This window comes from Prionailurus bengalensis, chromosome A2, assembly GCF_016509475.1.
Source record: "Prionailurus bengalensis isolate Pbe53 chromosome A2, Fcat_Pben_1.1_paternal_pri, whole genome shotgun sequence".
Lineage (NCBI taxonomy): Eukaryota > Metazoa > Chordata > Mammalia > Carnivora > Felidae > Prionailurus > Prionailurus bengalensis.
This window is the reverse complement of record NC_057348.1, coordinates 113,427,996-113,455,395: the sequence shown is the minus strand read 5'-3', so window position 1 is coordinate 113,455,395 and position 27,400 is coordinate 113,427,996. Positions and strand designations below refer to the sequence as shown.

The 27,400-nt window shown below is 40.1% G+C and overlaps 1 protein-coding gene across 1 annotated transcript in view; it reads right to left on the bottom strand.

Annotated features, from left to right (window-relative positions):
* Nucleotides 1-27,400, bottom strand: part of DNAH11 (dynein axonemal heavy chain 11) — a 352,005-nt gene that overhangs the window by 290,590 nt on the left and 34,015 nt on the right. Inside the window, 2 exon segments of the mRNA XM_043589069.1 lie at nt 5,922-6,038; nt 27,060-27,227. Of these exon segments, the coding sequence (XP_043445004.1) occupies nt 5,922-6,038; nt 27,060-27,227 (285 nt within the window).

Below are 27,400 nucleotides of genomic sequence, written 5' to 3'. Positions count from 1 at the left end.
ATGATCTCACGGTTTTTCGAGTTCGTGGCCCTAATCGTGCTGAGCTGGCAGTGCTGAGCCTGCTGGGGATTCTGTCTCCTCCCCACTCAAGCTGTTTCTGTTTCCGTCAAAATAAATACACTTCATGATAGTAATAGTCATAGTAAATTATACCGAATGTACCAGTTACTGTGATTGTCCTGCGCATGGCAGCCATGTTACCTGCCACACCACCCAGCGACCCCCGACACGGTGGCCTCGGGCCGTAGTGGTGACCTGTTCCCAGGGCAACTATCCCACAGGCAGACATCTCCTTTGACAGAAATGTCCTACCTCAAACTAATGCCTTGAACTCATCACATTCTCTCCTCCTCCGGAAAAGAATTGGGGCACAGCAGCTTGAAGTCACCGTGGCAAAATTAGGAGTGAACAAAAAACTATCAGCAAGGGGAGGAAACCAATAGGGAGACAGAAGAAAAAAAAGTGGACTGGAACAGGATCACATCACCCGCAAGCAGGACAGTAAAGGTCCTTCAGCCCTCCTCGCTCAGTCCAGGCTCCCCACCCAAATCCAAATGAACTTTCACCACCAGTTTCCACAAGGCTTAGCTATCTGAGAAGCCTGACCTTGGATCTCCACTAGCCTCCTGCCTTGTCTTCTGCCCCACGTGGATCCTTCTGCGTGCCGGCGTCAGACAGCTTTCCTTGCAAGCAAAACGATGTAATTAAAATGCACACTGTCATATAAGATGTGCTTAAATAATGCTTGCGAGGTGCCACGTACTGTATTTTAAGGGCCTTACAATGCTGTTGTCACATCTTTCAGATAAGAAAATGGAGTCGTGGAGAGGGAGTCATTTCCCCAAATTCTCACAGCTAGTGGCAGGGCTGCTGTTGGACACTGGGCAGTCTGGCACCAGGGCCGGGGCTTCCCGGTGCGGGCCCTAAACAACCAAGGGGTCATTTAAAATTATTTTGTCACTTGCTTACTCTGTGTGGGTTTCATCAAATGTCAGTTACTAGACCTGTTATATAGATATTTCTTTAAAAGAAGATACCTCCTCAAAGTCAGTAAACACCAGCAAGATGGCAGAAAACCATACACCAATGTCTATGCCTTCTTAAGGTGTCCCTCAAAATTTATTTTCTTTACGGGCATCTGGGTGGCTCAGTGGGGAAGCGTCCAACTTTGGCTCAGGTCATGATCTCACAGTGGGTGAGCTCGAGCCCCACATCGGGCTCTGTGCTCACAGCTCAGAGCCTGGAGCCTGGTTCAGATTCTCTGTCTCCCTCTCTCTCTGCTCCTCCCTCACTCATGCTCTGTCTCTGTCTGTCTCAAAAATAAACAAAACATTTAAAAAACTATTTTTGTTTTCTTTAAACAACAACTGTTGGTGAGGACGTGGAAAAAAAAAAAAGCAATGCTGATGCACCGTTGGTGGGAATGCAAACTGGTGCAGCCACTGTGGAAAACAGTATGGAGGTTCCTCACAAAATTAAAAATAGAATTACCATATGATCCAGTAATTGCACTACTGGGTATTTACCCAAATACAAAACACTAATTTGAAAAGATATATACACCGCTATGTGACTGTAGCATTATTTACAAAAGCAAAATATGGAAGCAACCCAAGTGTCTATCAATAAATGAATGGGTAGAAAAGATGTGGTATATGTACAATAGAATATGAGCCATAAAAAAAGAATAAAATCTTGCCACTTGTAACAGCATAGATGGATCTAGAGGGAATAATGCTAAGTGAGAGAAATCACTCGGAAGAAGACAAATAACCCATGATATCATGTATGTGAAATTTAATGAAGAAAAAAAGACAAGAGAAGAAGACTCAAAAACAGAGAACTGGTGGTTAGCAGAGGGGATGTGGGATGGATGATGGATGAAACAGGTGAGGGGTGTTAAGAGGACACATAGGATGAACATTAAGTAATGTAAAGGATTGGGATTTTTAATTGTTTTCTTTGTTTGAGAGAGAGAGAGAGAGAGAGAGAGAGAGAGAGAGAGAGAGAGAAAGGGTGTGAGCCAGGCTGAGTGGGAGAGGGGCAGACAGAGAGGGAGAATCTCAAGCAGGCTCCTGCCCAGGGCAGAGCCCGACTCAGGGCTCACTCTCACAACCAGGAGATCATCACCTGAGCGAAATCAAGAACTGGATGCTTAACCAATGGAGCTGAAGTAAGGTAATGTACAGAAATGTTGAATCACTGTATTGTACAACTAATTTAACACTATATGTTAATTACACTGGAATTAAAGCAAAATAATGGGGGGAAAAACCTGTTCTTTAAAAACAGCTTTCCTGTTAACATTTTCTAAATATTTACATAAACCACATTCACTGGGGGAAAAACAGTAACAACAACAACAACAAAAAATTGTTCGAAGTAAAAAGTAGATTTAACGTATCTTAGAGGTCAGTTTAGATACATTAGGCTTTTTTCCCTCTGGTAATATCAATTATTACTACTATAGAAACTGCTAAACATTTTTAAACCTGCTTGGTTAGCGGCTACCTAGCAAAATGCAAATAGACTTTCTCCTTACAACCACTATTTTGTTGACTTTGGATTTTGTATTAACATTCAGAAGCCAACACTGAGATTGAACAAAGAAGCACAATCCTCTGACAGCAGGGAAATGCACTGATTTCCCAACATGCTCTTTCAAACACTTACTGTACTGACCACAAGTGAAATACCAGAAGCTTCCTGACCACATCTCATCTTGTCTACCTGGTATGTTTAGTGAGACGTGACTCCAAGTGTAACAGAGAAAAGACACAGAGGCTATGGGGAGGCTGGAGAGCCAGGAAATGGTAAGAAGAAAAGTCTTAACCCTTTAGGCAGGTGCACATGACCAAGTAGCTAAAAATTACCCTCTGGGATGAGAACTGTGGTCCCTGGCACCTCTTGCTTCCTTGTCATGATGGCACTGAGAGCTATTCTGTAAAGAGCATAAAAAACACTTCCCTTCCTATCAACCTCAAACGATTAAACATGGACTCCTACTACATGTTTCGTCTCCTAAATATCCCATTTGAGATCTTTAAGATCCACTGTAATTTTCTTCTAATTCCCACTTTCACTACGTAACATGGCTTTTCCTAAGGCTGTTGCCACCATTCAAGTACTAGCTATTTATGTTTTTTTCCTAGCTTTTCCTCTTTCCACAATTTTTTTAATCTCTTGCCACCTGAACCATTACACATGTCACACTTTTATTGCTTCCACTTTCACTGTCTGAGGACTCCTCTAGACACTTTAACTCGCACACTTCAGTCTAGCTTCACGCAGACACACTACATTTCAGAGAAACATCCCTTCGCGTTTGGCTTTGTTTTGTTTTTTATTGAGTGTCGACACTTGGAGGCTTTGAACTACAGTTTCACATTAGAGGAGAACAGTGTTTGGGCCCAGTGCCCTTCCTGGTCACGTCTTTGCCAAGGGCAGGCATGAATCATGGTCTTGGGAAAAGCGTCTGCAAATATTTATTCCCTGGGACCCAACAGCCAACGGTCACAGTTTATCATCCTGTACCGGTGGCAGAGATTGTTTTTCCCTCAATACGCAATCCTGTAAGTTTTGTCCTCTGCCACTTTTCTCCCTGCAGTCACCCTCACCAGGGTGTCATTCCATTACTCTGACGACCAGTCTACCCAACCCCAAGCAGTTATGAAGTGTTGGCTACATAAGACACTGAAGGAAGGGATCTAAATATAACAAAAAACCTAAGATGATGTCCCACCCCTGCAGAGCTACCAGGCAGGAGCTCATGTTATACGTTTCCACAGACAAGGTACAAATATGGGGAAAGTTAAAGAAAAAAATACATGACAAAAAGACAAAGTTGTTTAGAAAAAGAGAAGTGGCACACACGAGAAGAGAATCCGTACCAACTGTTGTGCTAAGAGAAGAAGAGAGACTTGAATTAGAAGAGGTAGCAGGGGCGCCCGGGTGACTCAGGTGGTTAAGCATCCAACTTTGGCTCGGGTCCTGATCTTTCGGTTTGCGAGTCCAAGCCCTGCATGAGGCTCTCTGTCGGGCCAGAGCCCGCTTCAGATCCTCTGTGCCTCTCTCTCTCTCTCCCCTTTCCCCAGTCGCACTCTCTTTCTCTCTCAAAAATAAACAAACACTATTTTTAAAATGTTTATGTATTTACTTTTGACAGGAAGGGAGCACATGCACAAGTCAGGGGGACAGAGAGGGGGAGGCACAGGATGCCAAGCAGGCTCCAGACTCCTAGAGGTGAGCGCAGAGCCCGACGTGGGGCTAGAACTCCCAAACTGTGAGATCATGACCCGAGTTGAAGTCACACCAACTGAGCCACCCAGATGCCCCATTTTAGGGTTTTTTTCTACATTTATTTATTTATTTTTGAGAGAAAGCAGGAAGGAGCAGGGAAGGGGCAGACCAAGAGGGAGAGAGAGAATATCAAACAGGTTCTGTGCTCTCAGCACAGAGCCAGACATGGGGCTTGAACTCACTAACTGTGAGATCATGACCTGAGCCAAAGTCGGACACTTAACTGACTGAGCCACCCAGGCACCCCAACATTTAAAAAAAAGGCTTTAACAACAACAACAACAACAACAACAACAACAACAACAGGTAGGAGCCTCTGTAAAGAGAACCATCTACATTCTTTCCTCTAGTTATTTATAAAAGCATGAAAAACAAAGTAGCTCCAGTAGCAGAGAGTATGATACATTACTAGGTACCCATTACAAAAACAGTATTGAATTCTGCTATAAAAGAAAATATTTATGATTGATTGCTAAGTGAAAAAGGTTGCCGAGGGCCAGCCTATGATGTCACTTTTGTCAAAGAGATACATGTATGCATTTCTAGCCAAATAAAAAGTAGTGGTGGTATTAAATAGTAATTTCTGAGAGATGGGATCACAGGCAGCTTAATTCTACAATAACAGGCTATATATTTTGGGCAACAGCATCTCCATTTCATCTCCCAGCTCTTACAAAATGAACAACTACTTGATCCTTGTCAATTCTCCATGTTAAAATGCTTTCCCAGGCCAAGACAATTCCACCTTCACCACCAACTGACTGATCATGTGAATCTGAAGGTCAAAATCGGACAGTATCTTACATGAAGCCTGTGTCCATTCTCTTGTTTTGCACTGCCATTTTCAATGAATTGTGCCCAAGATTCCCTAGGCGTATTTCTCCTGAAACAGAAGCCTCAGTTCCTCTTGTGGGATATCATCTGAATTTACATGTCACTTACAGTTCTTTTCTTTGACAAGCAAGTTTCATATATGTCCCTCTTCCTCATCTCATAAGCTGTCCTTTTGGGAGGTCTGCGACGATGCATTTCTTTTATGTAACTCAGAATACATACATAGCACACTGCATTTCGTCAGTTCTCTGTCCAACATTTTTTTTGCATCTTAACATCTCAAAGTGGACTATTGTATATAATCGATGGAACCATAATTTTTTGGCACCACTTTCCTTTCTGTATACACAGAATAATGGTGTGTTTGATAACCTATGATGTCTTTATATCTCATGAAACATAGTACCCAAAATGCTATTTGTTTCAGAGTAATGAAGTGGCCAGGTAAACCCAACACATGTAAACAACGGTAAAGAAAAAAATCTTAGATTAAGAGGTATTTCCCACTTTTCATGGAGGCTTAATTTTCAATCAGGATTTCATTGGCCATGCCAACCTCACTCTAAAGGTAACAAGAGCTACAACACTGCATCTGAGAAAAGATCAATGCCCCAAAGTCCTGACAATGACCTTGTCCAGGGTGCACATCATTCATCAGAGCAGTACGTAAAATTTAATTCAGGGAGGTGAATGCAAACAGCATGTGACTGGTTAATAGTTTACCTGGATCTGAAAGGAATGTATTCACTAGGAAAATATTTTTTAATGATAGCTTCTTCAGAACTAACCTTGAATGCAGCTTCTAAACCATTGCAGTTAAAGAAACCTTCACAAAGAATTGTCCCAAGCCTTCGGTCAAATTCCAAAGTTTTGGACTTAAACACAACATAATCACTTTCAAATTCCTGTAAAATTGAAAGGCAAATAGTTTATGAGAAAGTATCCAACAGTGAAAATAGCAATCACTGAAGCATGACCTGCCTCCCTCCCTCTCCTTCCCTGTGACACCCTTCCCCCCTCCCCTTCTCTCCCTCCTCCTTCTCCCCATCTCTCTGAATGTTTCATAGCAGGATTCCAGGGAAGAACAAGAAAGAACTTATCTAACTGTTCAAAACAGGAGCCTTATGGGAACAATGAGCATTTAGCACTGCCAGCCTGCGTTTCCACCGGCCTTTTGACCGGCGCAGACCTCGACATCAGCATTTGGACCCACGGTCTGTTGTCCTCCTCCCAATCCATTTTTTTTTTTTTTAATCAGTGATAAAGCAAAGCTTTTCTGAAAATAAAAAAGAACCCATCTTCATTGTAATTTCAGTATACCTATAAGTTTAAAGAGGATGGTTTCTCATGGAGCAGAAAACCTACCCAGAAACACTATTTCTTCAGGCGAGAACAAAAATCACAGGTCTGTAAGAAAGCATCATTAGTGATACGGATGAAACACAATGCTCTTCCATTTTCCCTGCGTGTTAATATGCAGTTAACAACCCCCAGTTTCCTCCTAATAATAACCACCCACTCCCGTGATTAGAAAGAATGAAATCGTGAAAGAATAACTATCATCTGCATGGCACAGCAATTCACGGTCTTCACCGAAGAAGTTCCAGAAATTCACTAACACTTTGGGCTTTCCAGTCATGCTGCCCCTAGACCGTGTACCACCCATTGAACATCACGGAGTCCTCTGTTACCTCTATAAACAAAGCCTCATCTATTAATAACAGCAGTAATACTGATGGCTAACATTCAGTTTTCTGTTCTGAACGCTTTCCAATATTAACTCAACTTGCACAAACACCACATGATGTAGGTGATACTGTTTCCGCCTTATACGGGACAAAACAAACTCAGGGAAGTTAAATAACCTGCCCATAGTCACAGCAGAACCAGAGCGTAAATCCTGGCAACCTGACTCCAGAGCCCACATTGCAATCACAACGTTTGTAGGTTTCTACGAAGGTACACCCCCTGTGCTGACCCTTTAACACACCCTGACAACAGAGTGCAATGGCAACGTTCTAGGGCTCTGTGTGTCATATATCACAATGTTATATTTAGCATCTAGAGGAAGTCTCTAGGTCTGAACAAGAGATAGTCTCTTCATTCAAGATCAATGACTTTTAAAAGTAAACACAACTTCCCAACAAGTCTCAACAAGCCTAACTTATCCCTCTTCTCAGTACAACAACAAGAAGCTTACAATTTCAGATGCTCAAGTGTTAAACAGTTAGTAGTCAATAGCTCAAGGAGGGGAAAATGCGAATCTCGATCCCAACTATCTCTCTCTCTCTCTCTCCTAAACTGTTTTACTCATTCAACCCAAATTCAGAAGGCCAATGGCACCTCTCCCCATGAAAGTCTCACAGATAATTCAAAGTCATCTTGCACAAATCTGAATTCATCATTTTCTCTAAAAAGCAGCTCTTTTTAGACACCCAAACAGAAATTTCAGCCACCTCCTTTGCCCCCTTCTCTCTTGGTCAAGTGCTATCAATCTCTTCTCTTAACCACCTTGTGAGTACGCCGACTACGCTCCCTCTCTCCAGGCATCACTCTGGTCCAGATCACCACTACCATTCAGCTGGATTTCTGCTAAACACTTTCTTTGCCTCTATTATTGTCTCTATGAATAATTCCTCAAACTGCCATCTAAATAAGCTTCCTAAAAAAAGAAATATTATGATGTCACTATTCATAATCCTCCAATTCATAATCCTTATTTTTTAAGATAAAGTCTCAAAAGTCTTACCACACTCTATAAAACCCTATGTGATCTGGACCCCCTTTCACACTAGGAACCAGCCCCACCTGCCTGGTCATACCCATCCTCTCTTTCTGAAGGATTCAATTTTCCACTAATCCCTTCCTTTTTACCCACTCTTCACCTGCCTAATGTGTATTTATTTTTCAGTTCTATTTATCTTTCAGGTACTTTCTCAGTTTCCTCTCACTTCCTTTGGCAAAGGGGCCCTTCACAAACATTCTCCTAGCGCTCTGTATTTTTCAAATCCTAGCACTGAGCCCACTGGATTATTGCCTACCTGTATTCTCCCCTGGAGTCAAAACTCTGGGAGTATAATGAACAGGTTTATTAGTCAGAGTCACAGTCCCCATACTTAATGGGGTTCTTGGCACACACGTGTTTCTCAATAAATACTTATTAAAGCATTAACAATATGCTGGAATTACTCAAGGATCATTATAAACTTTTTTTTTCCACCTTGGCAACTGCAAAATTGCCCTTATTAGTGACATGAGAAATTACTGAAGTTTTAGCTAGAGAAATGCCCTGATTTGACTTAACTCCTAAAAGGCACTCATGCTACTGGGTGAAAAATAGACCCTAATGGAGCCAAGACAGGGGCGAAGCAGTTTCGGGGCAAAGGCAGTAATTCAGGTCAGAGATGAGATGTGGGTATAATCTCAGGGTATGTCTGGCAGAACCTGCTGTTTATCATGGGTAAAAGAGCAAGACCGTGAATGATTCCAAAGCTGTGCATCACATGTGCCATCTAATGAGATGGAGACAAGGAAGAGTAGGTTGGAGTACAGGTAAAGGAGAGGTTCAGTTTTGCAAGTTTATATTGAGATGTCTATCAAATATTTCAGCTCAGATGTTGAGTGGGCAGTTGAACATATGCTACGTGTTTGGGATTTAGAAAGACCCTTAACCATTACGTATAATGTGCGACAGGCTTTTGGAACATGTTCTTTATGCAAATTCAAGAGGTTACTCTGTTTCTATTCTGAGAGTTTTCATCAGAAAAGGACACTGAATTTGGTAAAATGATTTTCATGCATCATTTAACATAATCATTCTTGTCTTCTTTAAAACTGTTAATATGTGGATTTTCAAATATTAAACCAGCTTTGCATCCCTAAAATAAACCTCACTTGCACATGGTATAGGTCCTTCTTCTGTGTTGCCAAATTCTGCTTACTAATACTTTGCTAAGGGTTTTTAGCTCTAGATTTATGAGGGAAAATAGTTTGTACTTTTCCTTTTTTTTTTTTTTTTTTTATTATCTGCTCTGGTCTGGTAATCAGGATAATAACTACTAGCTTCATAAAACAAATTAGGAAGTGTTCCCTCCTCTCGTATTTCTGTAAGAAACTGTGTAGAACTAATATTAATACCTAAATATTTGGAAATAACTGAAGAATTCTCCAGTTAAACAGTCCGGGCCTGGATATTTCCTTTGGGGAAGTTTTTTTTTTTTTTTAAGTTTATTTATGTATTTTCAGACAGAGACAGAGGGAGAGAGGAGCAGACAGTGAGGGAGAGAATCTCAAGCAGGCTCTGCATTACCAGCGCAGAGTCTGATATGGGGCTCAAACTCATGAAACTCTAAGATCATGAGCTGAGCCAAAACCAAGAGTTGGACGCTTAACCGACTGAGCCACCCAGGAACCCCCCTTTTGGGAAGTTTTTAAATCACAAATCCATTTTTCTTAGTAGTTATATTATTCAAATTTTCTATTCATCACAGGGAAAAAAATGTCAACCACATGTGGTGATGGATGTTAACTAAACCTACTGTGATCATCGTTTCTCAATCTATGCTCATGTCAAACTCATGTTGCACAACTAAAACTAATTGATCAATGTTATATGTCAAATGTATCTCACTTTAAAATTTGTTTCTGGGGCACGTGGGTGGCCCAGGTGCTTAAGCATCCAACTTCAGCTCAGGTCATGATCTTGTGGTTCTTGAGTTAGAACCCCACATCAGGCTCCCTGCTGTCAGTACAGAGCCCATTTCTCATCCTCTGCCCTCCCTTCTCTGCCCTTCTCCCACTCGCACACTCGCTCTCAAAAATAAACATTAAAAAAAAATTTTTAATGGCACAAAAACAGACACTCAGATCGATAGAACAGAATAGAGAGCCCAGAAATGGACCCACAAACATATGGCCAACTCATCTTTGACAAAGCAGGAAAGAATATCCAATGGAATAAAGGCAGTCTCCTCAGCAAGTGGTGCTGGGAAAACTGGACGGCGCCATGCAGAAGAATGAACCTGGACCACTTTCTTACACCATACACAAAAATAAACTAAAAATGGATGAAAGTCCTAAATGTAAGACAGGAAACCATCAAAACCCTCGAGAAGAAAGCAGGAAGAAACCTCTCTGATCATGGCTGCAGCAACTTCTTACTCAACAAGTCTCTGGGGGCAAGGGAAACAAAAGAAAAAATGAACTACTGGGACCTCATCAAAATAAGAAGCTTCTGCAAAGTGAAGGAAACAATCAGCAAAACGAAAAGGCAACCGACAGAATGGGAGAAGATATTTGCAAATGACATATCAAATAAAGGCTTAGTATCCAAAATCTAGAAAGAACTTATCAAATTCAGCACCCAAAAAACAAATAATCCAGTGAAGAAATGCGCAAAAGACAGGAATAGACATTTCTCCAAAGAAGACATCCAGATGGCCGACACATAAAAAATGCTCAACATCACTCATCAGGGAAATACAAATCAAAACCACGATGAAAGATGAGATACCACCTTACACCTGTCAGAATGGCTCACATTAACAACTCAGGCAATGAAAGATGTTGGCGAGGATGTGGAGAAAGAGGATCTTTTTTGCATTGCTGGTGGGAATGCAAGCTGGTGCAGCCACTCTGGAAAACACTATGGAGGTTCTTCAAAAAATTAAAAATAGAACTACCCTACGACCCAGCAATTGCACTAGGTATTTATTCAAGGGATACAAGTGTGCTGTTTCGAAGGGACACATGCACCCCCATGTTTATAGCAGCACTATCAACAATAGCCAAAGTATGGAAAGAGCCCATCGATGTCCATCGATGGATGAATGGATAAAGAAGATGTGGTATATATATACAATGGAGTATTACTCGGCAATCAAAAAGAATGAAATCTTGCCATTTGCAACTATGTGGATGGAACTGGAGGGTATTATGCTGAGTGAAATTAGTCAGAGAAAAACAAATGTCATATGACTTCACTAATATGAGGACTTTAAGACACAGAACAGATGAACATAAGGAAAGGGAAACAAAAATAATATAAAAACAGGGAGGGGGAAAAAACATAAGAAACTCTAAAATATGGAGAACAAACAGAAGGTGACTAGAGGGTTGTGGGAGGGTGGATGGGCTAACTGGGCAAGGGGCATTAAGGAATCTATTCCTGAAATCATTGTTGCACTATATGCTAACTCATTTGGATGTAAATTTAAAAAATAAAATAAAAATTTTAATTTATCTATTTCTCATTGGACGAGCTGTGATAGTTCTGGTATTTGAGGAATCGGTCCATTTCTTCCAGGTGTCAAATTGATGTGTGCAGAGGTTGTTTTTTGTTGCAATATTCCCTATTATTCTTTTGATGTCTGCAGAGAATGTAGTGGTAGCCCATTTTATCCCTGATACTGGTAATTTGCTTTTTCACTTTGTCTTTTCAAAGAATTAACTCTTAGTTTCATTGATTTTTCTCTGTTTTTTAAATTTCATAGATCCGTTCTCTTTACTGTTTCCTTCTTTCTAGTTGCTTTGTATCTACTTTGCTCTTTTTTCTAGGTTTTTTGTTTCTTTGTTTTTTTCCTCTAGGCTCTTAAAGTGAAAACGTCGACTACTGTTTTGAGACTTTTTTAATCTATACATTCTGAGTGCTATCATTGTCTCTCTCAGAACTGCTTTGGCTGTTCCCACAAATTTTGATAGGTTCCATTTTCAGTTTCATTAAGTTCTCTATATTTTATTTCCCTTGACACTGTTCTTTGATTCATGGAATATTTAAAGATGTGCTTCTCAGTTTCCAATGTTGAAATTTTCCTGTAAGGGGCACCTGGGTGGCTCAGTCGGTTAAGAGTCTGACTCTTGGTTTCGGCTCAGGTCATGATCTCACAGTGTGTGAGTTCGAGCCCCGCATCAGGCTCCTTGCTGACAGCACAGAGCCTGCTTGGGATTCTCTCTCTCCCCCTCCCCCACTCACTCTCTCTGTCTCTCTCTCAAAAATAAATAAAACTTAAAAAAAATTAAAAAAAAAAAGAAAATTTCCTGGTATGTTTACATTATTGATTTCTTTTTGATGCCATTGTCAACAAAGAACATATTCTGTACAATTTCAATCTCGTACATTTGTTAAGGTTGTCTTATGGCCTAGATATGGCATATCCTGGTATATGTTTCCTGAGCACTTAAAAAGAATGTGAATTCTGCTTTTGTTGCGTGGAGTGTCTTATAAACATAGATTAGATCCTCCTGGTTGATGTTAGTGAGTTCTTCCACATCCTTGCTCATTTCTGATTCACTTGTTCTTTCAATTTCTCAGAAGGGGCCAATGAGATCTCCAACTTGGAATGTGAATTTGTCTCTTTTTCTTTTCTGTTCTATCAGTTTTCAACCATATATTTTGCTGCTGTCTTCTTTGGCACATACACATTTAGGATTGCTATGTCTTCTTGGAGGACTGACCCTTTTATCAAGGGTCTACAAATCTACAATATAATTTTAATCTACAAATTTGATTATATTTGAAGCAAATTTCTAAAATAAAGCATACAGTAGAGTCATATTTTTTACTACACTCTGGCAAGCTCTTTGTATTGGTGTATTTAGGTCATTTACATTTAAGGTAATTATTGCTACATTAAGGCTTAACTGTCAATTTTTTTTGTTTCTTTTCAGTTGTTTTCCTCCATTTCTTACTGTCTTCAGCTCTAATTATTTGAATTTTTTTTAGAATTACATTTGATGTAAATATAGTGTTTCAAATGTAACTCTCTGTATTGTTCTAGATTTTATATCTAAATACATTTATAAATTATTACATTATGTGTCCATCAGTTATCACTGTGTAATGTCATCGTCCTTCACCAGTTAAAGTATGAAATCTTGCCCTCCAGGGGCGCCTGGGTAGCTCAGTAGGTTAAGTGTCTGACCTCGATTCAGGTCATGATCTCACAGTTTGTGAGTTCAAGATCTGTGTCAGGCTCTGTGCTGACAGCTCAGAGCATGGAGCCCGCTCCACATCCTGCATGTCTCCCTTGCTCTCTGCCTCTCACCCACTCCTGCTCTTTCTCCAAAATAAATATTAAAAAAAATTTTTTTTAAATCTTACCTCCCACAACCAATGAGTCAAGGAAGAAATCACAAAGGAAATCAAGGCTATCTTGAGATGAGTTCTAAGACGATGGCAGAGTAAGAGTAACCTGAGCTCACTTCCTCCCATGACACACATTTAATTTAAGTCCTTCGGAAAATGATCTAAAGATTAGCAGAAGAGATCATCCACAGCTAAAGACAAAGAAGAAGACACATTGAGAAGGGAAGAGGGGGCAGAGATGCAGTTGAGCACCAATCCCCCAGGGGAGGGACCCCCAAGTGGGAGGGATGTCACAGGTGTGAAGGTCCTCCCTGAGGAATGTTATCAAGCCACACATTAAGCACCCCAGGCCATGGGGATCTGTACCTAAAGACCTGCTCCTACAACACTTGGCTTTGAGAAGGGCTGCACTCCAGGAGAGGAAGAGGATTACAGGAAACTGAGACTGTTCTTAAAGGACCAGCACACTGTACCACTATGCCCAAGGCCTAGCACAGAGCAGCAGTTGGTCAAGCCACCTGGGTTATAAGTGAAGGAAATCTACTGACTTAATTTTAAGACGTGTGCTGAAGGGGAAGGGATCTACAAGAGCTTTCTCAGAGAAAGAAAGTGCTGGTGGGTGCCATTTTTCTTGCCCTCCTTCAATCTAGCTGGCTGGATGCTTGCCAGAGCTGGTTCTGACACTCTCCATCTGTACTGCTAGCACTCACTGTTGACCCCAGAATTCCCCTGCAGACCCACCCTGCCAAGTGGCTCCCGTCCCCGACACACCTGGCAGTCCTGGCTGGGACTGGCACTGCACGCCCCCTCCAAAGAGGCTCCTGGGGGTGGAGGGGGCATGCCTACACAAGCCTACCCTGATCTCTTAGCCAGCTATGCCAGGAGCCAGTCCTACCCACCAGCCAGCCTGTAGCAGCTATAGCTAGGCCTCTCAGCTGGGCATACCAGGGGCCAGCCCTTCCCACCAGTACACTCCCAGTAGTCACAGCCAGACGCTGCAGACAGATGGGCTGGGGGGCAGCAGCACTCACCAGCACAACTACAGCAGATGCAGCCCAGGCACAACAGGAGGGTGTATACCGCCCACACAGGGGACACCACCGGACCATCTGGTGCTGGGCACTAGGGGGCACTGTACTACTGGGCTCACAGACTGCCTTCTAAGTAACACCACAACCTTCAAGACCAGGAAACACAGCTGGCCTACATAATACATAGAAATAAACAGAGTGAGAAAAAATGAGGTGACAGAGGCATATGTTCCAAACAAAAGAACAAGATAAAATCTCAAAAAATAACTAAGTGAAATGGAGATAAGCAATCTATCTGATAAAGAGTTCAAAGTAATGATGCTCACTAAACTTGAGAAGAGTGGATGAAATCAGTGAGAACTACAACAAAGAAAGAAAATACAGCCTATCAGAACTAAAGAATACAATAAAGGAAAAATACAATCAAGAGCAGATTAGAGGATGCAGAAGAATGAATTAATCATCTGGGAGACAGTGTACTGAAATGGACTCAAGCTGAAGAGCAAAAAGAAAAATGAGCATATAGTAAGGTACTTCTAAGACAACATCAAGCATAACAACATTCACCTTATAGGTGTCTCAGAAGAAAAGAAAAAAAGAAAGGAAGGAAGGAAGGAAGGAAGGAAGGAAGGAAGGAAGGAAGGAAAGAAAGAAAGAAAGAAAAAAAAGAAAGAAAGAAAAGAAAGGAAAGGAAAGAAAGAAAGAAAGAAAGGCAGAACACTTATCTGAAGACGTAATAGCTGAAAATTCCCTTAAACTGGGGAAGGAAATGGACATCCAGGAAAAAAAAAAGAGAGAGTCCCAAGCAAGATGAATCCAAATGTAAAAGGTCTAAATGCTCCCAAATAACATACAGTGAATGAATGGAAAACAAAATATGACTCAACTATATGCTGCTTACAAGAGACACACTTCAAGGGCGCCTGGGTGGCTCAGTTGGTTAAGCATCCAACTTCAGCTCAGGTGATGATCTCGCGGTTTGTGAGTTCCAGCCCCGCGTCGGGCTCTGTACTGACAGCTCAGAGCCTGGAGCCTGTTTCAGATTCTGTGTCTCCTTCTATCTCTGCCCCTCTCCCACTTGTGCTCTATCTCTATCAAAAATAAACGTTAGGAAAAAAAAAAGACACACTTCAAACCTAAAGATACATACAAACTACAAGTGAAGGGATGGAAAAAGTATTCCCTTCAAATGGAAGTGAAAAAAAAAAAGCTGAGGGTAGAAATACTTATGGTAGACAAAAGAGGCTTTAGAACAGTGACTGCAGGAGCAAGGAAGTGGCTCAGCCAGTTAAGCATCTGACTCTTGCTTCTGGTTCAAGTCATGATCTCACAGTTTGTGAGCTCGAGCCCAAGGTCGGGCTCATGCCAACAGCATGGAGCCTGCCTGGGATTCTCTCTCTCCTCTCTCTGCCTCTCCCCCTGCTCACATGCACTCTCTCTCTCTCTCTCAAAAGAAACTTAAAAAAAAAAATTACTGCAAAAAGAGACAAAGAGCATTACATAATGATAAAGGGATCAATCCAACCTGAGGCTATAACAATTTTAAATATCTATGCACCTAAATATATGTTTAATAAGGGGTGCCTGGTTGCCTCAGTTCATTAAATGTTAGACTTCAGCTCAGGTCATGATCTTGCAGTTCACGGGTTTGAGCCCTGCGGGTCAGGCTCTGTGCTGACAGCTCACAGCCTGGAGCCTGCTCTGGATTCTTTGTCTCCCTCTCTGTCTGTCCCACCCCTGCTCATGCTCATGCTCTCTCAAAAATGTGTGTATATCAAAAAAATTAAAAATACATATATTGACATGTAAAGCAAATATTGACATAAAGGGAGAAACACATTAACACATTAATAGTAGGAGACTTTAACATTCTGCTTACATCAGTGGATAGGTCATCCAGACAAAATCAGTAAAGAAAGAGTGGTTTTTAACAACACAGTAGGCCAGATGGGCCTAAAAGATATATACAGAACACTCCATCCAAATACAGCTGAATACACATTCTTTTCAAGTACACACACAACATTCTCCAGGATGGGTCATCTTAGGACACACAACAAGTCTTGATAAATATGAGAAGGCTGAAATCCTATCAAGCATCTTACTGACCACAACAGGATGAAACTAAAAATTACAAGAAAAACTGTAAAATACAAACACACGGAGACAAAACATGGTACTAAACTACCAGTTGGTCAATAAAGAAACCAAGGAGGACATCAAAAAATATCTGGAGACAAAAACAATAACAAAAAAAGGTGGACACACAATGGTTCAAGATCTTTGAGACTAAGTTAAAGCAGTCCTAAGAGGGAAATAGAGTGTGATACAGGCTTTCCTCAAGAAATAAGAAAAATCTCAAAAAATCTAACCTTATACCTAAAGGAACTAAAAAAAACCCAACAAAGCCTAAAGTTAGAAGGAAATAATAAAGATCAGAGAGGAAATAAAGACTAAAAAAAAAGAGAGAGAGAGATCAAATCAATGAATCTAAGAGCTGGTTCTTTAAAACAATAAAATGAGAAACCTTTAGCCAGTCTCAACAAGGGAAAAAGAGAACTCAAAATCAGAAATAAAAGAGGAAAACAGGGGCACCTGGGTGGTTCAGTCAGTTAAGCGTCCGACTTTGATTCAGGTCATGATCTCACTGGTCGAGTGTTCAAGCCCTGCCTGGGGCTCTGTGCTGACAGCTCAGAGCCTGGAGCCTGTTTCAGGTTCTGTGTCTCCCTCTCCCTCTGCCTTTCCCCTGCTCATGCTTGCACGCTCTCTCTCTCTTTCTCTCTCTCTCTCTCAAAAATAAACATTAAAAAAAATTAGAAAAAAAAATTTTTAAAGAGGAAAACAGTAACACAAACAACAACAACACAACAAACTCCATAGAAATAGAAAGGATTAGAAGAGACTACTATGAAAAATAATACCCCAGCAAAGCAGACAACCTGGAAGAAATGGAAAAATTTCTAGGAACATGCAATCTTCTGACAATCAGGAAGAAATATAAAATATGAACAGAACAATTACCAGTGAGAAAAATGCATCAGTAACCAAAAAACTCTCAAACAAAAGTCCAGGACCCGATGACTTCACAGGTGAATTCTACCAAACACTTAAAAGAGAGTTAATACCTATCCTTTTCTAACTATTCCAAAAAAAAATCTGAGAGGAAGAAGTACTTTCCAATTTATCCTATGATGTCAGCATACTGATACCAAAAACCAGACAAAGGCACTACAAAGAAAGAAAATTACCAATCAATATCCTTGATGAACAAAGATGCAAAAATTCTTGACAAAATATTAGGAAATCAATTTCAACAATATATAGAAAAGATCATTCATCATGACCAAAAATACATTAACAAAATGAAAGATAAAAATCACATTATCATCTCAACAGATGCAGAAAAAGCATCTAGCATAACTCAAGATCCATTCATGATGAAAACTCAACAAAGTAGAGTTAGAGGGAACACACCTCATGATAAATAAAGGTCATCTATGACAAACCTGCAGCTAACATCATTCTCAAAGGTAAAAAGATGAAAGCTTTTCTTCTAAGATCAGGAATCAGACAATTATGTCCACTCTTGCCACTTTTACACAACATAGTACTGGAAGTTCTTGGGAAAGCAATTAGATGGGAAAAATAAATCAAAGGCATCCAAGTCGGAAAGAAGTAAAACTATCACTCTTCACAGATGACATGGTACCATATATAGAAAACCCTAAAGATGCCACCAAAACAAAACCTATTACAATGAATGTAATCAGTGAAGCTTCAGGATACAAATTAATACACAGAATCCTGTTGCACTTCTATACACTAAACAAACCATCAATAGGAAAAATTAAGAAAACAATTCCACTTACAAGTGGGTAAGAATAAAATATCTAGGAATAAATTTAACCAAAGACATCAAAGACCAGTACTCTGCAAACTATACAACAAAGAAAATCCTAAAACTAGACGGCTTTACTGGTGAACACTAGCCAACATTTAAAGAAGAATTAACCCCAATCCTTCTTAAACTCTTCCAAAAGACTGTAGAGGAGGGAATACCCCTAACCCATTCTATGAGGCAAACACTACCCTGACACCACAGCCACATAAAAATACTACAAGAAGGGCAAAGTGTAGACTGGTACCCCTCCTCAGTCATGATGCAAACACTCTCAACAGAAACTAGAAAACAGAATCCACCAGCTTATTAAAAGGATTATACACTATAACCAACTAAATTTCTTCTTGGAATGCAAGGATGGCACGAGACAATCACTGTAGTTCACCAAAGCAATAAAATCAAAGGAAAAAAAACCTACACAATCATCTCAAATGATGCATAAAAAACATGACAAAATTCAATTCCCTTTTAGGATAAAAACACTAAATAAAGAATGGAAGGAAACTTCCTCAAGTTGATAAAGGTCATCTATCAAAACTGCCAAGATAACAGCATATTCAATGCTCAAAGACTAAAATCTTATCCCCTAAGATCAAAAACAGGACAGGATGACCAATTTCACTCCTATTCAACATAGCATTAGAAACACTAGCCAGAACAATTATGTAAGAAAACAAATTTAAAGTATTCAAATTGGAAAGAAGTAAAATTATCTCATAACACATACAAGGATTTTTTATGTAGAAAACCCTAAAGATTTTATGCCCCTCCTCCAAAAAAAAAAAAAAGCTATTAGCAGTAATATATTCAAAGTCACAGGATACAAAATCAATATGCACAAGTCAGTTGCAGTTCCATACCGATGGTGATGAACAATAAAGGTGGACCCTGACAAATATACAAAAATTAACTCAAAGTGGATCAAAGACCTAAATATAAGAGTTCAAGTATAAAACTCTTAGAAGAAAATACTGGAGAAAATCTTCATGACATTCATTTAGCAATCATCTCTTGGATAGGACATGAAAGGCACAAACAACAAAAGAAAAAAAATGGATAAATCTGACTTTATCAAAATTCAAAAACTTTTTTGCATCAAAAAACATTATCAAAAAAGTGTAAAGAGAGAATGGGAGAAACTACTTGCAAGTCTTATATCTGATAAGGGATTAATGTCAAAAATGTAGAAAATAACCTCCAAGCAAACTGAAAAAATGGGCACTAGACTAGAATAAGTATTTCTTCACAGATATAAAAATGGCCAATAGGCACATAAAAATCATGACCAACACACTAGTTATTAGAGAAATGCAAATTAAACCATAATGAGATGTCACTTCACAGCCATTAGGATGGCTATGAAAAGAAAGAAAGAAAGAAAGAAAGAAAGAAAGAAAGAAAGAAAGAAAGAAAGAAAGAAAGAAAGAAAGAAAGAGAAAAAGTGTTTGTGAGTGTGAGGACATGGTGGCACCGGAATTCTTCTGCATCACTGGTGGGAGGGCAAAACTGTTGAACCACTATGCAGAACAGCTCAGAAATTCCTCAGAAAATTAAATATAATAAAACAGGGGGCACCTGGGTGCCTCAGTTGGTTAAGCATCCAACTTTGGCTGAGGTCATGATCTCACAGCTCATGGGTTCAAGCCCCATGTTGGGCTCTGTGCTGATAGCTCAGAGCCTGGAGCCTGCTTCGGGTTCCATGTCTCCCTCTCTCTCTGCCCCTCCCCTGCTCGCACTGTGTCTCTCTCTCTCTCAAAAGCATTAATTTTTTAATGTTCTCTCTCAAACGTTAATATTTTTTTAAATGACAATAAATAAATAAATTACCACCACACGATAAAGCATTTTAAATCCTAGTTATATACCCCAAAGAATTGAAAGGACTCAAATACTTGTATACCATTGTTCACAGCACCATTATTCACAAGAACCACAAGTTAGAAACAACCTAAGTATCTATCAACAAGTGAATAAATTTCAGCATTTACATATATTATTTAGCCTTAAAAAATCAAATTGTGACACATAAGACATTTTATCATTCCACCATTTATTGAGATACCTAAATTTATTGAGATACCTAAAATAAATTCATACAGAGAAAAAGCAGATGAGAGATTACCAGAAACTGAGAGGAAGGGGCAGAAGAGAGTTATCATTTAATAGGTGCAGAGTTTTTGTTTGAGATTTTAAAAAGTTCTGCAGGGTGTCTGGGTGACTCAGTCAGTTAAGCATCCTCTTGATCTCAGCTCAGGTCCTCATATCACGGTTCCTGACAGAGAGCCCCATGTGGAGCTCTGTGTGAAGGGTGGAGCCCGCTTGGGATTCTCTTTTGCTGCCCCTCTCCCACTCTTGTGCACACTCTCTCTCAAAACAAACTTAAAAAAAAAAGTTCTGTAAGCGGATAGCAGTGATGATTGTACAACACTGTCAATATACTCAATGCCATTTAATTGTACAGTTAAAAATGGACACAAAAGGGACACCTGGATGGCTCAGTTGGTTCATAGTCGGACTTCAGCTCAGTTCATCATCCCCTGGTTTGAGGGTTCAAGCCCTGCGTAGGGTTCGATACTGTCAGCACACAGCCTGCTTTGGATTCTCTATCTGCCTCTCTCTCTGCCCCTCCCTGCACCAGTGCTCTCTCTCTAAAACATTTTTTTTGTAATGGACACAAAAATTGTAATGTAGAACACATTCTACCACAATTTTTAATTTTTTTTTAATGTTTATTTTTGAGAAAGAGAATGAGCAGGGGAGGGGCAGAGAGAGAGAGAGAGAGAGAGAGAGAGAGAGAGTCAGTCCAAAGCAGGCTCCAGGCTCTGAGCTTTCAACACAGAGACTGACGCGGGGCTCAAACACATGAGCCACAAGATCATGGCCGGAGCCTCAGTCAGACACTTAACCAAGTGAGCCACCTGGCGCCCCTGCCACAATTTTTAAATAGGCAAAAAAAGAAAAAAACCTTACCTCCATTTTGATCCCTTTATACTCATCCATTTAAAACACGATGGTCTTAAATATTTTCAGCACATATAGTTAAAAACACAGTGTTGTAATTTTTGCTTTCACTGTCAAAAATAATTTAGAAAACTCAAGGAGAGGAGGAAAGCCCATTGTATTTACACATATTTTTCCTTACCATATTCTTCCTGGGGTCCCAAGTTTCCCTCTTTCAACATTTCCTCTCTGTAACAAGAACTTCCTTTAGCTATTCTTTTAGAGTCAGTCTACTGGTACCAAATTCTGTTAGTTGTTGTTCATCTGAGGTTTTGATCTCCCCTTCATTCCTGAAGGCTATTTTTCACTGGGTAGGGAATTCTGAATTAACAGTTTTTTTCTTCCAGTGCTTGAAAATGTTTGACCATTTCCTTCTGGCCTCCATGATTTCTGATTAGAAATCCTCTTTCATTCACATCATTTTTCCCCATACCAAGTTGTTTCATGCTGCTTTGGTGAATTTTTATCTTCAGTTTTCAAAAGTTTAATTACGTGTCTTGGCATAGAATTCTCTGAGTTTACCCTTGGATTTATCTTTCTGCTTTGAGTTATTTCCTCTTGAATCTGTAGGTTTATATCTCTTGCCAAATTAAGGAAGTTTTCAGCCATTATTTCTTTAACACCTTAAGCCTCATGGTCTTTCTCTTCTTTTTCTCCAAAGCCAATGACACAAATGCTAGATCTGTTCCCTAAGGCTCTGTTCGTTTTATTGCTATGTTGTTTCTATGGCTCTATCTTCTAGTTGGTGAATGCTTTACCCCTCCATTCTGCCAATGACCCCAATCATTGTGCTTTGTATTTTATTCTGTTGTTCAGGTCTAAAATTCCCATTTTTTATTTGTTTCAAGTATGTTCCTTATTATTTGAAGCATTTTTAGCATGGCTCTTTAAAATCTGTGAGGTAACTCTAACATTTCTGTCATCTCAATGCTGCCATGTATTAGTTGTCTTTTTCATTCAGATGAGGTCTTCTTGGCTGTTGGTATAATATTTTCAATCAACTCTGGACATTTTCGTATTATGAGACTCTGGATGTTAAATCCTGTGTTTGCTGACTTTCCCTGATACTGCTCCAGCCTCATTATTGTCAGGTAGAGATCAACATCCAGGTTCTTATTTGGCATCCATGAACACCTGAGTGTGGGGAGCTCTATTCTATGGCTAGGCACTCAAGTTCCACCTGTGGTCTCCACAGAGGCCACAGCATAGGTGACTTCATTACCGGTCGGCCACGGTCAAAGTCCCGACTCTCCAGCAGGCTTCATCTGAGCTACCCCAGTGGGTAAGAATACTACTGGATGAGGAAAGAGGTCCAGGATTCCCTTGGGGTCACCACTGACTCCACAAAGAGCGAGCTCATTACTGGCCAGCCAGGATGAAATCACATCTCTCTAATTGGCCAATCTCTGACACCATCCCAGTAGGGTCGGGGGGGGGGGGGGGGGGGGGGGGGCTGAGGTACCTGTTAGAGACTGGTTTTAAGTCTAGGCTCCCCAATCTTTGCTGACATGGATGGGAGCGAGACATAGTTTCTTCTGTGCTGGTTGACTGAACTAGAGAGATTATGGCCTGCAAGTTTTGTCTTACTATGCTGTCCCTTTCTTAAGAGGGATCAGGCTTTTACTAGGGCTTTTTATGTCTGTGCCCATTGGTGTTTCCATGTTGCGAGTGTATCCAATTCCATGCCTGGGTCATTTCAGGTAACAAGAAAAGCCCCTAACCAATCCACCTCTTTTCACCCTTCAGAGTCTTTTGTTTTATATAGAGTGACCAGTGTTTTAGTCCTACTTACTAAAAGGAACAGGGAAACATATATCTATTCCATCTTCCCAGAAGCAGGAGTTCCTAAGTGAATTTTTAAAGAATGGCATCTGTTACTTTACCATTTAAAAATGAAAAGTATATCAATTCAATGGAATAATACCGAATTGTCTAAAAAGTAGCCAATACTTTTGTAGTGATAAAGACCGCCAAAATATATTAAGTGACAAAAGCAAGGTGTAAGTGATATGTAGAGAATGCGATCTGTGCAAAAACAGAATACAAAAGAATATATACATGTATAGGCTAGTGCATGAACCAGGTACCTTTGGAACATTATACAAGAAACTCATAATGGTAAATAGCTTTGGGGAGAAAAACTGGAAGGCTTAGGAAAAAGACAGCAGGCTAAGAAGAAGGGGACTACATTTTTGCACATGCTACATTTCCAGAAGGATAAAAGAGTCATGTTTTTAAATAATATGTTTTATTTTGAAAAATAAGCAGGTAAGAGATACGAAAATCCTACAGATGGCTAATATAAAATGTATATCATTAAAATTAAAAATGTCCTATATAGGGGCGCCTGGGTGCTGCAGTCGGTTAAGCGTCCGACTTCAGCCAGGTCACGATCTCGCAGTCCGTGAGTTCGAGCCCCGCGTCAGGCTCTGGGCTGATGGCTCAGAGCCTGGAGCCTGTTTCCAATTCTGTGTCTCCCTCTCTCTCTGCCCCTCCCCCGTTCATGCTCTGTCTCTCTCTGTCCCAAGAAAAATAAATAAACGTTGAAAAAAAAAAATTTAAAAATGCCCTATATATTAATACAAAACTTAATCATTCGGTAGACTAGAAGAGGACAAAGATTAAATAGTGACTTTTGTTTTTTTCTTAAGTTTATTTATTCTGAGAGAGAGAGAGAGTGCGAGCGAGAAGGGGAAGGGCAGGGAGGGAGGGAGGGAGGGAGAGAATCGAAACCAGGCTCTGTGCTGTCAGCACAGAGTGTAACACGGGCTCCATCTCACAAACCATGAGATCATGACCTGAGCCGAAATCAAGAGTCAGACACTTAAGTGACTGAGCCACCCAGGAGCTCCTAAATAGCAACTTTTAACATGTATTTTGGATTCTGGTATGATGACAGTCTAGGTACCTGAAGCAACCTTCCCAGTAAGAACTAGGCAGAAAAAGTAAACAGACACAGCACCCTGGATCACTCCACCTCAGAGCACGGGTTTTCAGAGAGGATCCTGCAATGATGAACTTATTCCCTTTATTTCAATGAAGAGACAACAAGGGAGATAAATATTCAAGAGTCGGGAGCGGCACCACAGAGAGAGATTGCTGGGCATGGGGTTCAGAGTTCAAAACTGGAATCTGTTCCCCTCCCTGGGGACAGCGCAATCTCAGATAATTTACTTGATCTCATCTGCCTGGGTGTCACTCTCAGAATTATTAAGCAGGAATGTGTGAAGATTTGGCACAATTCCTGGCACCCCGCAATTGCTCAGTAAATATTAACGGACTCTGATGAACAGATACTTAGTGGAACCAAGAGATTACTCTCACGAATAGCCATCACCCTTGCTTAGTTATCTGGGGAATTTTATTTAATCAAGTAACACCTCAAAATGTCTGCCATGCAAAGCTGCTGAGCCTCAAGTCACCTGACTAGCTGTTAAATACAAACAATTAATAAAGCAAATCTCTTAGCAAGTCTGTTATCTTAATACAATATTGTTGTGTCTCTATTCATTAATATCAAACTTCCTGACAGACTAGAACACAATGAATCCAACCACTAAAAAGAAAGGATAATTATGTAATGTGGCAGAGGTGCTAATTATCATCACCATGACAATCACATTACAATATATAAATGTATGAAATTCCCATGTTGTGCACCTTAAATCTGTACCATGCTATATGTCAAATAAATTTCAACTAAAAAATAAATAATGCAAGTCTTTCCCCACAATCATATCAATCTCAAAAGTTCCATAAGAAGAAGCCAAAGAAAATAACTAAAGTGACCCTTTCTATTCAAAAATAGTTGAGAAACCCAAGAACGTTTTCATGGATACAACTGAGAAAATCCCCATGTTCTGTAAATCAACCACAGTGGCACACCTCTTCGGCCACACCAGGGACAGCTCAAAGCCTGATTATAGGCTTGAGATTGATTAAAAGAAATAAACACTAGCATATCCCAAAGCAAATTACCAGCAACTATTTCTTTAGTTTACTGAAACATGCTTAAACCAGTACCATACCAGAGTCACAATACACTCGACTGTCACCTTAGCACTAGTGAGTATTCACTGGGGACCAGGGAACAGGTGAAGTGTATGCAGCGGGAGAAGAAGGGCACCTGGGTGGGCATGTGGACACATCTGTGTGAATATACTAGGTTGGAAGCAATTTGAGAAAATGTGTCGTAAAAATTACCAACTGAATTCATCATAAAAATCAATATGTTAAATTCAGCTAAAAAGCACCAAATGAAAACCTCATTGAGCAAAAAATAGATAATCACTGCAATATTCTGAGGCAACCCTGAACCAGGATACATTCAAAAAAAGCAAAGCTCTTCTTCAACATAAGCACAGCAATTAAATCAACTTATAGTTATTACTATTTTAAGGAATGACCAAAGTCAAGGAGCTTCTTAGTCTAAGGCAAGATAACCAGACAGGATGATGAAGGAGACTCTGAGGGCAGGTGACTGAGGTCTCCAACTCAGACATGGAAGGCAGAAGTAAGCCTTCCCCATGTTACTTGAGAAACAAATGGGGCCTCAAAATACTGAATACCAAAACATAAACACAAAGCAAATAGATGTGTCAACAGCAAATGAGTTTTCTATTCCTCCATGTTTGTGACTATGCAAGACTTTGTGAAGACAGAAGGGTAAAGTCAGGACCTATGGCATCACCAAGGCAATGACATCAGCTAAACCTAGGCTCATCCTCCAACCCCGGCACTCTGAAACCTTGCTGGGTTTTCTCATCGTGAGGAAATCCAGGCTTCGCTAGGCAGTGCGCCTAAGGATCCCGTACACACTGGGTCTCACACTTCTCTGCCAAGATGCTCAGGAGAACTAGGCCAAAGCCCTGCTGAGAGTTCTATTCCATCCAGATTACTGAATGCCCGCCAAGAGATAGACATCTTACGAGACTCTGAAAAGTCTCAGGCCATGAGTCACCACAGCTGCGGGTTCCTCCTGCTTCTCCACAAAACAGCAGAATGCACAATTGCTATGGCCTCTCACCATTACTTCTGCTTCTCAAAAGCTGTCTACAGTTCAGAAGGTTTGTTGATCTTGTCCTTAACGAGGCTGACATACTGTGCTTGGACGTTTCAAAGAATCGATTATTTGACCAAATATAAACACATTAGTGAATAAATTCACATTCTGTATAAAACAACAAAGGTAAGAGTTGGGGTTTTTTGTTGTTGTTGTTTTGCTTTGTTTTGGGTTTTTTTGTTTGTTTGTTTGCTTTTTTTGGTACCCGGACTTCTCTGTTGCTGGCCAACAACTGAAATTAGGTTATTTTTATCCTAGAGCTGCAGGGATGCTCACAGTAACTCCCTGGCTACCAACATGCTAGGAGTGGCAGAAAACAGAAGCAGCTGAAGTCTGCTAAGTTTCCCCTTATTTCCTTGAGACTGAAATTCTGCAACTATAAATAGTACTAAAGAATAACAATAAAAAATACAAGAGATGATATATATGTTAATCATCTATGTAGTCAATGAACTGAAAATAAATGTTCAAATAGACCAAAAAATTACCCACTGATTCAGGAAAAGGCTAAAATAAAACACACAAGTTACAGAGACATCAGATAGTCATACAGAAATGAGTTAACGTGGAAAGTTCCTTTTTAGTACACAAAAGCAAGAAACACATCCACAGTGACTCCACCGTAACATAAGAAACAGTTCTAAATGTTCTAACTTCTACATGCAAAGGCCCAAGTTCCAGTCCCTGATCTACCATTAAGGACGTAAGAGACTTGGGGCAAGTCTTTTACCTTCTTTCATCCTAGAGAGATGGTACCAGGTGACACCTATTACCAATGTGACCTTTCATCCTTTCTAGCTTTCAAATTACAGGGTTCTATGAAATGAAAATCCAAAGGTACGGCATTACCATATTACTGTAATCAGATGGGTCGTAAGTGCTCTGTTTAAAAACTTCACAGAGTTCCATGAATTCTTCTGTCATCTCGTGGATTTGTCCAATTAAAATCGCTCCTTTGGTACCACCAAATTCAAGTCTTTCCAGCTTTTCAAATTCCAATATGGTGACAAATATATCCTTTGAAAAAACATGGTACAATAAAGATCTTCCCACCATCATGAGCAGGACAAGAACGTTTGAAAGTTGCAAAGAAAAAACGCTCTGAAACATTCAAAATTGGCGCGCTAATGGACATTTATGTGACAGAAAATATAAATTATTAATTGAAGAAAGTTACTGCATATTTTTAA